Below are 17372 nucleotides of genomic sequence, written 5' to 3'. Positions count from 1 at the left end.
CCTCTCTGCAGACAGACACCTCCTAATCCTGACTGTCCTCTGACAACTCCTCCATCCTCCACATTTGCACAGGGGACAGCTGGGAAGCTGAACCGCAAGTATCCAAAAGGAGGACCACCTGAAGGGTGTGTGGTGGTGGAGATGAGGTCTCAGCTCCTGAGCCCCAGGAACAGGAGGGTCTGGCTAGGGCCTGGGCTCCTTCCCACCACCAGCTGGGGAGTCCCTCCATTCTTTCCTCAGTGATGGTGTATACTGAGGACTTGGGGTTTGGGGATCCCCTGTGTGGTTCTTGGGATCTTGGAGCAGACACCCTGCTGCAGGAAATCCCTCTACAGCTCAGATTACAGCCTGGCTACCAGGCTGCCTCCATACCTGTCTCTCCCTTAGAATTTTCCTTCATCTCCCTCTCGGGGCAAGCCCCAGGGAGAGATACAAAGTGGAGTTTTAAGCATCTCCTGTCTCCCCTGTTCCTCAGGAACCCCATATTTCACTGGAACCCCATATTTCACCCTCTGGAGGAACCCAGTGACTTCTCACCCTTCCCCCTTCCACCCTTAGCTGGTTGGGACATTCTCACCGGTGTGAATGGCAGTCTTAAACCCAAAGATGAAACTCTAATAGCAGCATTGCAGCCATCCACTCCTGAATTGGGGACAGTATATGGAGGATGGCAGATTTTCCCCAATGGCGCTGGAATCACTCCAAGTAGGAACAGACACAACTCATAAGGGAGAAAATGTCTCATGCTGGCTGCCAGCTGTTTTGGCTTCCTCTTCCAATTTGCCAGTGTGTGCGTGGCTTTCTCAGTGCAGGCTTCAGCTCCAGCACCTAAACCCTCTTGGGTTTGATAGGCCTGGAGTTTTCTCCTGGCACCAGATGCAGGCAGGAAATACTGACATATCCTGAGAAACTGTGGTTGGTGCCCAGAGCTACACTCTCTTAATCCCCACCTACCATCTGGGAGCAGAAATCGGAAGTCTGCTCCAGCCTCCTGCCTGTTTTCTGAAAGGGGGTCAGCTCCGGCAGGAAGCCACACCTGCAAGGTGTCACCCTCAACTCCTCAGCTCACATCCTGGCATCCTCAGTGTCCCCTCTCCTAAAGGCTCACATTGACTTAATTATTTCTGCTAGCAGGTGAACCTCCCTCTCCACCCTTGGTCTCCCCTGCCAGTCGCCTTTTGCCAAAACAAAGGACACTGCTTGCTGGCATCCTTGAAAATCCACCTTCCCTACACAGATGCGTGGACATGGGTGCTGAGTGAGACTGGAGCTCAGAAGTTGCCACGTTTGAAATATCCGTCCCACATCCAAGCATGCCTGGCCAGACTGATCTTCCTGCCTCCCTTCCTCCTGCTCACAATTGGATAGGTTTTCACACAGACAGACAGACAGACAGACAGACACACACACACACACACACACACCTGTGAAACCAGCACCACAGTCAAGATTGGGAACAATCCATCAAGCCTCCAGTTTCCTCATGCCCTTTTGGGTTCTCTCCCACCTTCCTTCATTCCCCCACCCTCAAGCAAACCTTGATGTCTCTCTGTCATTATACATCAATTTTCATTTTTAGATTTTTTTTTGATAGATAGAGTCTTATAGTATGAATTCTTTTTTGTCTGCTTTTTTTCACTCAGCATGATTATTCTGAGATTCATCTGTGTCATTGCTTGGTATAAATAGTTCATTCCCATTTGCATTCCAATCAACTGTGTGAATATACCACAGTTCATTTATGCATTCACCCTTTAATGGGCATAGAGGTTGTACCCAAATTGGGGCTGTTATGAATAAGGTTGCTATGCACATTTCCTGGGTTTCCTAGGCAGCACTAGTGGTAAAGAACCTGCCTCCCAATGCGGGAGAATGTAAGAGACATGGGTTTGATCCCTGGGTCAGGAAGAACCCCTGGAGGAGGGCATGGCAACCCACTCCGGTATTCTTGCCTAGAGAATCCCATGGACAGAGAAGCCTGGCAGGCTATGGTCCATAGGGTTGCAAAGGGTCGGACATGACTGAAGCGACTTAGCATGAACGCATGTACATTTCACGCTTGAGTTTCTGTATGGACAAAAGCTTTTATTTCTCTTGGGTAAATACACAGGAGTGGAATGACCAGATCATATGGTGGATGTATGCTTAATATATAATGTATGTATGCAAATATATGTATAATATATAGTATTTTAATATAAAATATAATGTATATAATAGTAGTAAAACACATAAAATTTATCATCTTAACCGGTATAAATGTACAATTCAATAGTGTTAAACATACATTGTTGTGCAACCAATCTCCTGAACTTTTGCATCTTGAAAAACTAATAGTCTATCCTGATTAACCACTTCCCCATTTCCCCCTTTCCCTAGGCCCTGACAACCACCATTCTATTTCTATGCGTTTGAATACTTTAGATACCTCATGTCAGTGGAATTGCAACAGTATTTGTCTTTTTGTGACTGGTTTATTTCATGTATAATGTCCTCAAGATTCAGGCATGTTGTAGCATGTGACAAGATTTCCTTCCTTAAGGCTGGATAATATAGACCGTGAATATAGACCAAGTTTTCTTTATCTATTTATTTATCAATGGACATTTGGGTTGCTTCCACCTTTTGACTATTGGGAATAATACTGCAAGGAACATGGATGTGCAGATATCTCTTCCAGATCCTGTTTTCAATTCTTTTAGATATGTATAGACTGAGACACATACCCAGAATGTATGTTTGACTTTTTAAGAAGTTGCCAAATTACCTTCCAAAGTGATTGTATCATTTTACATTCCCAATGGTGTATGAGGATTCCAGTTTCTCCACGTTCTCACCAACACTTGGTATGGTCAATCTCTTTTAGTTTTTGTGTTTAGAAAAAAATATTTATTTGGCTGCACTGGATCTTAGTTGCAGCATGTGGAATCTCTTAGTCGTGGCATTTGAACTCAGCTGTGGCATGTGGGCTCTAGCTCCCTGACCACAGGTTGAACCTGGGCCTCCCGGCATTGGGAGTGTGGAATCTGAGCCACTGGATTCCCAGCCACTGGAAGTTCCCTGGTCAGTCTTTTTAATATTAACCATTCTAATAGGTGTGTTGTGGTATCTTATTGTGATTTTAATCTGCATTTCCTTAATGACTAATAATGTTGAACATCTTTTCATTTGCTAATTAGTTGTTCAAGTATATTCTTTGGTGAAGTGTCTGTTCAACTCTTTTGCCCAATTTCCCCCTAGACCTTTATTTGTTAAGCTTTATTTTTTTGAACTGTTTTAGATTTACAGGAAAAATGTGAAAACACTACAGAGAGTTTCCATATACCCCACATCTAGGTTTCCCTAGTATTTTATGTCTCACACTTGTTAGATACTATAGCATAGTACATAGTGCATACGATGGTGTATTGTTTATAATTAATGAGCCAACGCTGATAAACTGTTACTGACTGAAGCCCATTCTTTATTCAGATCTGCTCAGCTTTCACCTCACATCCTTTTTCTGACCCAGTATCCCCTCCGGGATCCCATGTCTCACCTAGTTCTGTCTCCTCAAGCTCCTCTTGTCTGTCACAGTTGCTCGGACTCTCGTTGATTTTAATGACAGTGTATTTTGGCCACCTGATGCAAAGAACTGACTCATTTGAAGAGACCCTGATGCTGGGAAAAATTGAAGGCAGGAGGAGAAGGGGATGACAGAAGATGAGACGGTTGGCTGGCATCACCGACTCAGTGGACATGGTTTGAGTGAACTCGGGGAGTTGGTGATGGACAGGGAGGCCTGGCGCGCTGCGGTCCACGGGGTCGCAGAGTCGGACTCGACTGAGCGACTGGACTGAACTGTGCTGTACTTAGTCGCTCAGTCATGTCTGACACTTTGCAACCCCACGGACTGTAGGCCACCAGGCTCCTCCATCCATGGGGATTCTCCACCCAAGAACACTGGAGTGGGTTGCCATGCCCTCCTCCAGGGGATCTTCCCAACCCAGGGTTCGAAACCAGGTCTCCCTCACGGCAGGTGGATTCTTTACTGTCTGAGCCACTAGGGAAGCCCAAGAATACTGAAGTGGGTAGCCTATCCCTTCTCCAGCGGATCTTCCTGACCCAGAAATTGCATCAGGGTCTCCTGCATTGCAAAGATCCTTTACCAGCTGAGCTACCAGGGAAGCACTTTTAATGAGCTACCGGCCAGATGTTTTGTAGGATGTCCCTCAGTTGGGGTTTGCTTGATGTTTTTTCTCATGGTTAGACGGGGGTTGTGGATTTGAGGGAGGAAGACAACTGATGCGAAGTGCCATTCCTGTGACCTTGTATCGAGGATACGTGCTGCCTACGTGACCTATCACTGATGACATTGCCCCTGGTCACCTGGCTGGGGTCGGATTTCTGGCGTCTCCACTCTAAAGTTGCTCTTTCTCCTTTCCATACTGTGCTCTTTGGAAGGAAGTCACTATGCAAAGCCCCCATGGAAGGAGCAGACTGTTTTCCACTTCTTTAAGGGCCGAAGTATCCACTGAAATTATTGGGAATTCTGCATAAGAGATTTGTCTCTTTCTTCCCCATTGACTTACCTATTCAATCATCTGTTCATATCACTATGGACTCTCGAGTACTTATTTTTCACTGTGAGTTATTATTCAGTCCTACTTTATTTATTTTGTTAGTCAAATTGTTCCAGTTTTGACCACTGGGAGCTCTTTCAATTGGCTCTTTGCCCATTTACAAAATGGAATTGGTTGTTTTCTTATTAAGAGCTTTTATGTGTTCTCTATAAACGCCCTTTTTCAGAAATACTATTTGCAAATAATTTCTCCCAGTCCATGATTTCTCTACCCAACTACTTAAGAGTGTCATCTGAAAAGGAGAAATTTCTTATTTCAGTAGGGTCCATATTAATTGTTATCCTTTGTGGATCACGCTTTTGCTGTCTTTATCTAAGAAATCTTTGCTTCAGTCAAGATTAACAAAAAATCTTTCTCCTTTGTTTTCTTCTAGAGTATTTTTAATGTTTTAAAATGCAAAGGTTTTATTATTAAAAATTAAATAACTGAGTCATGGTGAACTCAGTTCAATTATTTTAGGCAATTACAGTATACAAGGAGATTAACATTTACCAGTAAGAAAAACAGGTATAGGCAATTAATTTCTTAGAGACATTAGTGATTGGAAGGAGTCTGGGGAAAAGGAAATGTTCAATCTTTAAAACAAAACAAACAAAAAAAATGACCCCCAAATTAAATAGAGCTATTTTTGCAATTTTATTAAAAATTCAGTGTTTTAATAATTAGGTGAGAAAGGATATGTGTCCTCCAAAGAGTCATTCCGCTTGCACCGAAAGACTTGGTTCTTTTTTTCCTAGTAGAGCAATATTTCCTCTTTATTTTTTAATTGAAATATATTTAGAGATATAATTGACACAGAGCATTATATTAGTGTCAGGTGTTCAAAGTGAAAGTCAAGTCACTCAGTCGTGTCTGACTCTTTGCGACCCCATGGACTGTAGCCTACCAGGCTCCTCAGTCAATGGAATTTTCCAGGCAAGAGTACTGGAGTGGGCTGCCATTTCCTTCTCCAAAGGATCTTCCCAGCCCAGGGACTGAACCCGGGTCCCCCGCATTGCAGGCAGATGCTTTACTGTCTGGGCCACCAAGGTGTACAGATGATGATTAAAAGTTTGTGTATGTCGCAAAACGACCCTCACAAAAGGTCTAGTTACTTCCGTCACTACACAGAGTTATAAAAAACTTTTTTTTTTCTTGTGATGGGAACTTTTAAGATCTACTCTCTTAGCAACTTTCAAATATTCGATAGAGTATTGTTAATACTAACTCTAGGCACCAGGCTGTACATTCCATCCTGTGACTTATTTATTTTATAACTGGAAGTTTGTACCTTTTGACCCCTTCACCCATTTCTTTCACTCCCCACCATTCTTCCAGAGGCTTTTCATTTTTTTAGGTTTTCATCTACGTCTGTGATCTATCTTGAGTTAATTTTTTTATAAGGTACAAGATATAAATCTAAGTTCTTTATAAAGAATGGATATCATGTTATTCCAGTGTTGTCTGTTGAAAAGACTTTGCTTTCTCCATTGAAATAACTTTGCATCTTGGGCTAAAATCAGGTGTCTGTGTATGTGATGGGTCTATTTCTGGACCTGCTGTTGATTCCACTGATGGATTTACCCATCTTTATGTCAGGACCATGCTGTCTCGATCACTATAGCTTTACAATAAATCTTGAAACCTGGTAGCCTTAGTTCTCCAGCTTTTGTTCCATTTTCAAAGTTGTGTTTGTTATTCTAGGTCCTTTGCATTTTCATATGAATTTTTAAAATGGCTTGTGAATTTCTACACTGAAAGCAATCACATTATATTTTTCTTGTCAACTTACTCTCTCATCCTCTGTAATTACCACCTCAAACCTTCTGCTCCTGACCTCCAGTCTTCTATTCTACCTGGCTTCCTACTTCACAGAGGAAACCAAAGCCATCAGAGGGGAGTTCTCTCGACTGCGCCACCAAATATACAGACTCACCTTTCCCTGACCCTTCTTTGCATATGTCTAGAGCTCACCCACCCTCCTGGGCTCAGACCCCATTCCTGTCTCAGAATTCTCCAATTTCTCATCATTCCCCTCTCTCTCCAACCTCCATCTCTCAACTGGATCCTTACCAGCAACGTTTAAATCTACCCCAGCCTTCTATCAATACCCAATCATTCAATATAAATTCAAGTAAGTAAAGAAAGGCTATTGAAAAGCACTAATCCAGGAATTCGCTGGTGGTCTAGGGTTAGAATTCTGGGCTTTCTCCACCATGGCTGGGTTCGGTCCTTGGTCAGGGAACTGAGATCCCTCCAGACACATGGCAGAAGCAAAACAAAAACAGTGACAAGCACTCATCCTGTTTATGAGGATAATTTGGGAAACCATTTTTTGCAAACACCATGCCAATGTCAGGGGTTAGAAATGCCACCTGTGACCCCATGCTGTTGTTTTTCCTAGATGCTGCTTATCTTAATTCTCCTTCCAAGAGAGTGATTTTCCCCCGGGTAGAAGTGTACTGCCAGATAGAACTCGCCCTTGGCAACCAGTGTCCTGAATGCTGTCAACCGAGCCTCCAAAGAGAGCCGGCCAGTCCAGAAGAATCCAGACAACTTCACACACAGTGGGCTCCCAAAGGGGATGGGAGGGGTGGCCGCAGTGCACCTCTGTCCCCACCCATGCAGGCGCCCGAATCCACATGTGACTGGCCGGTGGAGGCACCTGTTTCGTCACCTGCACCACCACTAGCCTCATCACCATCACGTTCTCCAACTGACCTGCCACCTGCGTCACTCCCAGCTGTGCCCTTACTCCCCAGCTCAACACCTGGGCTGTCCCCTGTATCACCATCACAGCAGATACAACCGACTGCATCACCACCCAAGTCCCCGCCCCCCAAGGCCTCTGCGTCACCCAGGCCATCCCTGGGGCTTTCCACTGCGGGGCCACCTCCGGTGTTGCCCCGACATTCTTCTTCAGCATCACCTGCACAGCCACCTGTGGAGGAACTGGGCCCAGAACAGCCCCGAGGTATGGACCCTTCTGGCCTCTCTCAGCTGCCTCACATCCGGAGCCCATTGGCAAGTGTGTAATGATGTGGTAGCTATAGCCATCGCTTTAGAGGGGTGCACTGGTTAGTCAGCCCTTAGCGTCAGTGGCTCTACTGGCTATGAGGAGAGGCCACCGCGAGAGGGCAGTGTACTTGACTTTTTGTTTTTTCCTTTAGTTTGTGTGCGCATCGCTTCATTCGTGTCCGACTCTTTGCGACCCTGTGGACCATAACCTGACAGGATCCTCTGTCCATGGCATTCTCCCAGCCAGAATGTTGGAATGGGTTGCCACTCCCTCCTCTAGGGGATCTTCCCGCCCTGGGGATCAAACCTGTGTCTCTTATATCCCCTGCACTGGCAAGCAGGTTCTTTACCTAGTTCCTGTCTAGTGATTCTCAAAGTGTGGTCCCCAACCAGCGGCAATAGCCTCACCTGAGAACTTGGTAGAAATAAAACCTCTCAGGTCCTGCCACATACCTACTAAATCAACAGTTCTAGGGGTGGGATCCAGCTGTCTGCATTTTTTACCAGCCCTCCGAGTTCTTTTGCCCTCTCACATTTGAGAACTGCAATTCTAGTAGATTTTTATTGTGAAAGACACTGTGCCAGGGCAGTGGTACTCACAGAGCAGTCTGTGGACCAGTGCCAGTCTCTGAATATCTGTTACTTGTGTACAATGAAATGAGTGCAGAAAGTGAGAGCAAGCATTTCGAAATGTTTATAGCAATAAGATAGAGCCGTGACATCCAAGAGTTTCATCATTTTTCTACTAGTTTATTTGTAATGCATTTTACCAAAGTACTAGTCCATTATGGATTGTAAGGATGATTTTTAGAAATTGGTTCTTCAGGACAAGTAGTTTGAGAAGCACCTCTCTGGGGGCTTCAAAGATGAACTGTTCTCAATTCCTCACTCTCAGGAAATCTCCCTTCCAACAGAGGGAATGGCATGGATGCTAACTTCAAAAATACAAGAAGAAATTCTTAAGTACTGTGTAACCAACAAAAACAGTGTTGAGGGTACTTAGAATAAGATCACCTCTCTCTGGGGGGAAATAAGGAATGCTTCTCAGAGGTGAGGGGTAATTTGAAAGGGGCAGGATTTTGACAACTGTGATTTGTGGGATCTGACCAAATAGAAAGAACATTTCAGATTTTGTTCATTCTAGAGGTCTGGGTGCAGAGAAGGAAGGTACAAGGCACCTTCGGTGTGAAGAGGACACCTGCTTGGCCACTGTAGGTGGTCTGGGCGGGGACCAAGGGAGAGAGGTCCACGTGATGGAATGAGGCCAGGCTGTAGGGTCTTCATGGTCCATGGGCTGGGCTTTCATAGTTATTATGATAAATAGGAGCACAGGTTGGCAAGGCTTCCTTCTTTGTGATTCCGCCCCGGGTCAGGTGTGACCCCCTCCTTTTCTGGAGTAAGTTCACTTTGTCTTTTCTGTTTTCCTTTTCTTTCCTTTTTTTTCTTTCTCTCTTTGGGAATAGGTTCACTTTGCCTTTTATTTTGTTTTTCTTTTCTTGTCTTCCTTTCTTTCCTTTTTTTTTTTTTTTTTAGAATAGGTTCACTTTGATTCTTTTAATCACAAGACAAACATACCAGAACATTAGGAGTCAGAAAGTTGTGCAAAGTGTTTCACTTGCTCTCTTATTCCCAGTTAAATAAAAATGCACTTATTTTATGTTATCACACCAGTGCTTAAAGCCGGCCATCTTCAGGGGCCTGAACAATCATGGGTCTGGAGTTGGCAATCCTCACTTGTATCGGGGGTAGGCAGGGAATACAGATAGCCCAGTGATTTTCCACTAGAGGCAATATTACCCCAGGAGACATTTGGCATCACCTGGGGACATTTTTGGTTGCCACCTAATGGGAAACGTAGTCGGGAGAAGCCGGGGATGCTGCTAAACATCTTACAGTGCTCAACCCTTACACCAAAGACTAGCCTGGCCGGTGGCGTCAGTAGTTCTCCGGTCGAGAAGCCCTGCTGGGTCTCAGCGGTGACATCTGAGGCCATCAGGGGGAGTTGGACAGAATGCTGCCCCCAGGGGTTCATGTTATTTGTTGTTTTGCCATGTTCTTGTTGGGGGTGGGAGTGTTGCAGAAAGTCCTGGGAAAAATCCATAAACAAAGGAACCACAAATAGATCTGGGCAAGTGAGGGACAGCCAGCAGGTCTCCAGATGAAAGATCTCCAAGTTCCTCAGATAGACGAACGTGCTAATCTATTCCATATTATTATCATTTACACGTGTCACATAATTACACCTTAATGTTCATGTATTCTATATCCCCATACTCGTCGGAAACATGCAAAGAGCTTCCTTAAGAATAGTGGCCATAACGAGATTTCCCTGGTGGGCCAGTGGTTGACTCCACGCTTCCGACGCGTGGGGAGTGGGTTTGATCCCTGATTGAGGGAACTAAGATCCCACATGGCCGCAGCATGGCCAAAAATTTTTGAAAAGAATACTGGTCATGAGATGATTTGTATTTCCTATTCCGGTAAAGGAGACAAAAAAAGCATCACAGAAAGCAGATGATGGAAGCTTCAGGCCCCTGTGGGGGATTTTCTTGAAAACTTTCCCTAACACAACTGGCTGCTTTTTAGGAGAGAATTGTTGATAATATTACATCAAGGGTTAGCTTCAGGCCTTCCCGCAGATGCCGCTGCCACCCTGGATCTCAGTCAAGTCCCCAAATATGATTCTGGTCCCAAATATGAGAATTTAAGAAAAAGAGTTTCTAAACATTCTCTTTCTTCTTATTGTTATTTCAGAAATGACTAAGTACTCCTCCTCCCCATCCCCATCTCACTCACGTCTTCTATATTTTTATTTTTGGCTGTAGCTCCCTTTGCCTCTTCAAATTCGAAAAGCACCGTGCCTCTGGCTAATGTGAAGGAAACCGCCAGCAAACCTCACGCAGTGTGAGTGTCTCCTTGACTGGGGACAGTTTCTTTCCTTCGGTCGGGGAGGGGGCCCAGCTAAATAATACTTTCCATCACTTTAGCTGCCTGGGGATCCTCTTCTGGATGTGATTACAGACCCCTGCCTCCCTTTTCTTTCCTTCAGTGGGGGGACACGGGGACACGAGTCTGTTCCTGCCAAAAGCATCAACCCCCAGTCCCTGCTGTGCTCACTGGGGGGTGTATGTCCTCTGGGTGCGGTGGGGGAGTGTGCACGCTTCCTCACACCTGATTCTCGAGGATGTCTCAGGTCAAGAGAGCTGGCAGGCCTGCTGCACCCCAGCCTTGGGTGGGTCCTGCTCAGTATAACTAAGGGGACCCTACCCCAAATCTCCCTCAATCCAACTTATTTTCTAATAGCATAAGAAAGGGGCTAATACTGCTCTGTTGCAGATTGTCTCCAGAAAATCTGCTTTCATGATGCACATCAACCGTCTGGGTTGTGTAACGTGTGCTCTGTTGTTACCCTTGCAGCTATTACGAGACGGCCGGGGAAGCTTTTCTTTCTCTTTACCTCTCTGGGAATCAATACCCAGACTCCGTTGCTGACCGAATGCCAGTGGGGTTGGCCGGTGGAAGGCACCAGGAGATCAGCGAGTAAATCAGGGTGTTGCTGTTCACCAACCTCATCCCTCCCCTCCTTGGGGTAGCTCTGGCAGTGGCTGAGTTTTCCTATGGCCACAGTCAGAGAAAAGGGCCCCAGGCACTTTTATTTTTTATATTCTCACTCAATATCATACCCAGGATATTAAAACATACCTGCTTCTCACATTAAGCCTAGTTTTAATTATAAAATTTTTGGAAAAAGTTTACATACATAATTTTGTGCTTGGACGTAAAGTATGCATTTTATTCACATGATAGCTTACTTTATTGCATTGATGTGTAACTGTATAAAAGTTTGAGTTTCATTTGACTAGTGGGTATAATGTTCCTTAGATAAACATTCATTGATTACAAAGCAAAAGTTCAGCCAGGGTTGAGAATCATAATATTGGTGTGTCTGTCTCCCTTCTGAGCTGGAGTGGAGCCCTGTCATTAACCAACTATCACGTCATCTCTTTGTCCAGGGAGAGCCCTGCTGAAGAATCCAACTGGGTGAGCAAGGTATTCAAGAAGAACAAGCAAAAGACAAGTGGCACCAGAAAAGGCTACTTCAGACATCCACGAGCCAAGAAAACAGGCAGCAAAGTGCAGTGAGCGTGGTTAAAGTTTCTAATTCCGCAGGAAGGGAACGGTCTTCAGGAAGATTATAGGGGTAGTGAGGGGGGTCACTTTGAATCATTGCTGGAACTTGAACATGGGGGTGTAGTGAGAAAAACAGGAAGAGGCTAGATGTCGTGAAGTTCATGTTCTGAAAGAGGAACTAGAGTAAATGAACTAAATTATTTGCAATATAATTTTTAAAGCACAGTGGCTTATTTATAAGTTCATAAAGTTTATAAAGGGTCTAAGATTACTGGGGACACTTACGAGGAACAGAGTCAAGAAGACATTCTGAAATCGACTCTTCTTGAGTTTTTTAATAAGGGATGTAGCTCTGAAGATGAGAGTAGGGTAGGGAGGGCAGGGGAAAACAGGCAGATATTCTTGAGTTTATCCCCTAACTTATGGATCCTTAGGGTCTGACAGGTGGTGCTAGTGGTAACAACCCTGCCTGCCAGTGCAGGAGACAGAAGAGACTTAGATTGGATCCCCGGGTCGGGAGGATCCTCTGGAGGAGGGCGCGGCAACCCACTCCAGTATTCTTGCCTGGAGAATCCCCATGGACAGAGCAGCCTGGCAGGCTACAGTCCATGAGGTCACAAAGAGTCGGACACGACTGAAGCGACTTAGCACAAGGGAGGTCAGTAAGGATCAGGATGAGGAGCTGGGCTTCGGAGTTGGATGCACCCAACATAAAATCCCTGGCTCAGCCACAGTCTTACCCAGGGAGCCTGCCTAGGACTCTTGGTCTTTCGGAGCCTCTATCTCCTGATCTGTAAAATAGGGCTAATACCAACTTGTAAGGCTGTTGTGAGGGTTTAATTAGGTCAACTGTGTAACTTGCTTCGCAGAGTGCAAGATGTGTAATAGCAGTCAATAATTAATAGATATTATGGTTATAACTCCTAGAAGTTAACTAGCTACTTCTTAGCTTCTGAATAGAACTCTGCTTAAAGAAGATGGTTCTTTGGGACGCTAGTCCATCTGCTATCTTCCGGAATAAAGTTGTCCACTAGTCCACGAGTCCATCTGCTATCTTCTGGAATAAAGTTGCTATTCCTTGTCCCGTGCTAAAGTCACTTCAGTCATGTCTGACTCTTTGTGATCCTATGGACTCTAGCCTGCCCAGACTCCTCTGTCCATGGAGTTCTCTAGGCAAGAATACCAGAGTGGGTTGCCATGCCCTTCTCCAGGGGATGTTCCCAAGCCAAGAATCAAACCCATGTCTCTTCTATCTCTTACTTTTGCAGACAGGTTCTTTACCGCTAGCACCACCTAGAAAGCCCATTCCTCATCCCAGAGGGGGGTAAAAAAGAACTGTTCTTAAAAACCCAACCAGTGGCTGCTCATGTGACTCACCATGTAGCATTCCTAACTCTTGCCAACCTACAGCTAAAAGTCCTGACCAGTGTAGGCCTGCTTCTGATTGCTTTTGACTCTATTAGGTTGTTTTGGCTTAATTAGTCAAACTTTACTGAGCATCTGCTAAATGCCATGGGGTCACAAAGAGCCAGACACAACTGAGCAACTAAGCACAGCACAAATGCCAAGGTTCTGGGAAGATCAAAGATGAGCTCAGGGACTTCCTTGGTAGTCCAGCCTTTACGACTCCTCAGTCCCAAAGCAGGGGCCGTGGGTTCAATCCCTTGTCAGGGAAGCTCTGCAAAAAAAAAAAAGATATTGGCTGATACGGCCAAAAATGTTTGCCATGGCAGTATAAGGGACTTCTCTGGTGGTCCCTAACTCTGTGCTCTCAATGCAGGGGGCACAGGTTCAATCCCTAGTCAGGGAACTAAGCTCCTGCATGCCTCATGGTGTGGCTGAAAAAAAGCACAATAAATTCAACTTGATCCCCAACTTTGAAGATTTACCCTAAAGTTTGATTTACGTGGGTTTAATCCTTGGGTTGGAAAGATCCCCTGGAGAAGGAAATGGCAACCCACTCCAGTATTCTTGCCTGGAAAATTCCATGGACAGACGAGCCTGGTGGATTACAGTCCATGAGACTGCAAAAGAGCTGGACGTGGCTGAGCAACTGAGTGCACAGCGAGGGTGTAGGACTCATAGGGAAGTTGCTGGTTTCTGGAACTTATGGGTGGGCTCAGTGCAGCCTGGAATTAGTCACTCTGTTCCTTGGTCTCCAGCCGAAACACTTCCCTGACCTTTCAGTCTATCTCTAGGAGCTCAGGGTCAGGTGTGGTCATGAGGATGTAAGAAGGTCTGCCTTGGGTGTGGGGAGCTTCCCTGCAGCTGGGGTGCTCTCTGGAAGCCAGGTCCAGACTTGGCTCTTTGACTCCAGAGCCACACCTCTTGCCGTGCTCAGAAGAGTGGGAACCATGCACTTCAACCAGAGCTACCTTGGTTGATAAACTTCTAGGAATCAAGGTGTTGTACAAAGAAGCAGGATGTGATAAAAACAAACAAAACGATTTTCATAAGCTGTGGGAAACCTTGTTGTCAGTGAGTCACACATCCTGTGTGCAGTGTTCCTTTATAGAACAAGTTAATGAAACTACTGGGAGGCAATATACCAATTGATCTTAAGCAATTCCTTGCAGATTTATTACTTTGAGTTGCAAAGACAAGGTTAGGAGACAGGGGGAGGGGGGAAAAATATATATATATAAGGCATAGAAAAATAGAAGTGATCCAACAAGAGAAAAGACCTGTTCCGAAACTACAGTCACAGGAGACACTGCCACATCCACTGGCTAGTCCTGGGGAAACTCCTGGTCTCCTGGCAGAGGAAAGAGTCTAGAATAAAAGCTCAGGATAGATGTTCTATGTATTACTCTGGGTGTGTCTGTGTCTGTGTATGTTTTAAATCAAATGTTTGATCTATACTCTGGCATGGGTTGTATTAGTCAGTTATTGCTGCTTTGATAATGCTGTATAACAAACAGCACTCTCTCCTGCACCACCCCAGCCAAGATCTCAGTGGAATACAGAACAAACATTTTACTTTTCTCTTTCATAGGTCTGTGAATTGGCTATGATAGCTATGCGTAGGCTTACAGCTTGGGGTCAAGTCTGTCCCTGTCCCTTTTATTCAGGACCAGCAGTAATGCCAGATCTGCTCTTCTCCTGGAGCATGGCTAGATAGATGTATCAGCCTGGCTTTCCTCTTCTGGCCTTATCTCTCCTCTAGTAAAAGTTCAGTGGTCATCTGACTCAGGGTGTATGACTGGCCTCAAAGTAGAAAGACAGATTGAGAAACTGAAATACTGCCTACAGGCTGCAGATGGAAACGGAGGAGATCCGGCTTGCTGATTGTTACTCACATCCTTCTTTTTTTTTTAATGTTTATTTATTTTTGACTGTAATGGGTCTTTGTTGCTGTGTGTGGGCTTTCTCTACTTGCAGCAAGCGGGGGAACTCTCTAGTTGCAATGCCCGGGCTTCTCACTGTGGTGGCTTCTCGTGTGGAGCATGGGCTCAAGGCACTCAGACTTCAGTTGTTGCGGCTCACGAGCTCTAGAGCTTGGGCTTGGTTCTTGCAGTGCACCGACTTCGCTGCTGTGCAGGATGTGGGATCTTCCCAGGCCAGGGATCAAACCTGTGTCCCGTACACAAGCAAGCAGGTTCTTACCCACGGACCAAGTCTGTCAGACTCCCCAAATTTCCGCTATTAGAGAACCTTTCCTTTGAGTTACTATGGAACCTCCCCCTATTCAAAGGTAAATTTATACAACCTTGGAAATCAATGATAATCCAATGAAAAATTTTTAATAGGTGAATTTAATAATAGCTAAAACTTACATAGTGGTTATTATATTCCAAGCACTGTGGCACAGACAGGTTAAGTGACAAGCCCAAAGTTACACAGTTGGTAGATGGCAGAGCCAAGATCTGAATCCAGAGCATCTGTTGCCAGGACCCAGCCTCCAGGGTAGAAGGAGCGCTGGAGTGAGAGTCAGAAGTCACAGGGTCTAGTGTAGCTCCTCCATTTGGGCAGGGAGAGGCCTGGAGAGGCACTCGGACACATGGCAAGGGGAAGGTCAGTCTGGCTTGGGTGCCATGCTAAAGAGGCTGAACTTCGTCTGTGTTGCTGGGGAGTCATGAGAGGATTTAAACAACAGAATGACACAGTCAGATTTGAAAATTATCCACGGGTACCCCAAACCCACATCCCAGCATTTCTCCAAGGTGAGTTCTGCAGGTGTCTCCCTGCCGTTTCCCAGAGAGGGCAAATGACTGGCTCAGGGTCACACAGCAAGCGGAAGAGGGCTTGGAAATCAGGATTCCCAGTTCCCCCTTCTGGTCTCATTTCCTCTCACACGTGCTTCCTCGGCTTCTCACATCCAGGTCTGCCCCCTGCCCACTTGACTTCTCTCTGATCTCCACCTCCGAGACAGTCTGGGTCGCCTACAAGCCTCATCCCAGCCGCATCCAAGAATACAGCTGCCCTGAGGTGTGGAACGCCCCAGGGTGTCCCTGGGGGCCAGACACTGCCGGTCCTGTGCCAGGACGCTGTGGTGACCTCTGAGCCCCGTCAGCCCATCTTTCTTTCTGCCTCCACCTGCCTCTTCCTGGTCAGGGTCAAGGCCAACACTAGCCTGTAGAATGCCTTGTGCACCAAGAAAAGTGCACCCTTTCCTTGAGAACGTGACTGCCACCTGCTGGAAAGTTGTTGTAATGTGCTGATTTTTTTTGAACAATTGATTACCGACTGCTTGAAAACTGCATGAATGGCCGCATAAATATGTCTGTGAAGCGCCTGCCCTTTTGTACTGGCAGCGTATGCTTGTGCAGTACGCAGTCCACACAACTGTACTCAGCATACTGGAGACCACTCCACCTCTTCCTGAAAAACCAAATATCAACCAGACTTTGTAAGTCAAAAAATATGGCAAACGTGCTTTCACCAACTCCTGCTTTGCAAATGGAACTCTGCTTTTGCAGAAGACCACTTGTATAACAAAGTAAACCCTTGAACTGGCTTTTGATACAAATTGAGATTTCCTATTTCCACATATCAGTGTGGCTATTTGCTCAGGATGCCCAAAGCATATGAAGGTGTGAGCAGCGGTCTCGGTGGATATAAGGGGAGGGAAGTACTAGATTTGGGACTTGGCGATGATGAATTTGTGTCCTTTTTCTAGGAAACTGTGAGCCGAGAGAGGAAACTTGAGCTGAAACGGGAGAGAACCTGACGCTCGCGAGGCTGAACCTTCTCCTCACTGTTCTCAGATGCCCTCCTTTCACCCCAGGCCTTGCAGGGACTGGGGTCCCACCCACTACCAAGCCTGTTGGGGTAAAGGATCCTGCTTCCCCCAGGCAAGAGCCTTCTGGTCTAAACATCCTCCCAGCTTCCCTCTGGTCCTTCTGCTACTCTGCTCTGGACAGACAGATGGACGTCAGAACAGACAGTAAGAGTGGGCAGCACAGCCTCCTCCCAGGCAGCTGGGCTCTGAGTCCTCCTCTCAAGCCAGCCTGAGTTTGCTTCTTGGAGACCCTCCTCCTCTCCCAGGAGGTCATCCACGGGGCAAAACTGTCGGGGGTCAGGCAGAGCTGAGCCATGGATACCCTTTCCTGTTTCCTGCAGTGTCAAGAGACCACATCTTCTTCTGCTGTTTGTTTTTTGTTCACACAATACACAAAAGGC

General features: G+C 45.9%; 1 protein-coding gene across 1 annotated transcript in view; it reads left to right on the top strand.

The window, feature by feature from the left end:
• Window positions 1–16920, top strand: part of PNPLA1 (patatin like phospholipase domain containing 1) — a 51084-nt gene extending 34164 nt beyond the window's left edge. The window contains exons 6-10 of the mRNA XM_052647530.1: window positions 7006–7575; window positions 10445–10523; window positions 11633–11758; window positions 16073–16178; window positions 16870–16920. Of these exons, the coding sequence (XP_052503490.1) occupies window positions 7006–7575; window positions 10445–10523; window positions 11633–11758; window positions 16073–16178; window positions 16870–16920 (932 nt within the window). The remainder of the gene's footprint in view (window positions 1–7005; window positions 7576–10444; window positions 10524–11632; window positions 11759–16072; window positions 16179–16869) is intronic.
• The last annotated feature ends 452 nt before the right edge of the window (window positions 16921–17372 follow it).

The sequence above is a fragment of the Budorcas taxicolor genome, chromosome 11 (assembly GCF_023091745.1).
Source record: "Budorcas taxicolor isolate Tak-1 chromosome 11, Takin1.1, whole genome shotgun sequence".
Taxonomy (NCBI): Eukaryota; Metazoa; Chordata; class Mammalia; order Artiodactyla; family Bovidae; genus Budorcas; species Budorcas taxicolor.
Note: the sequence above shows the minus strand (reverse complement) of the source record. Positions and strands in the feature narration are given on the sequence as shown.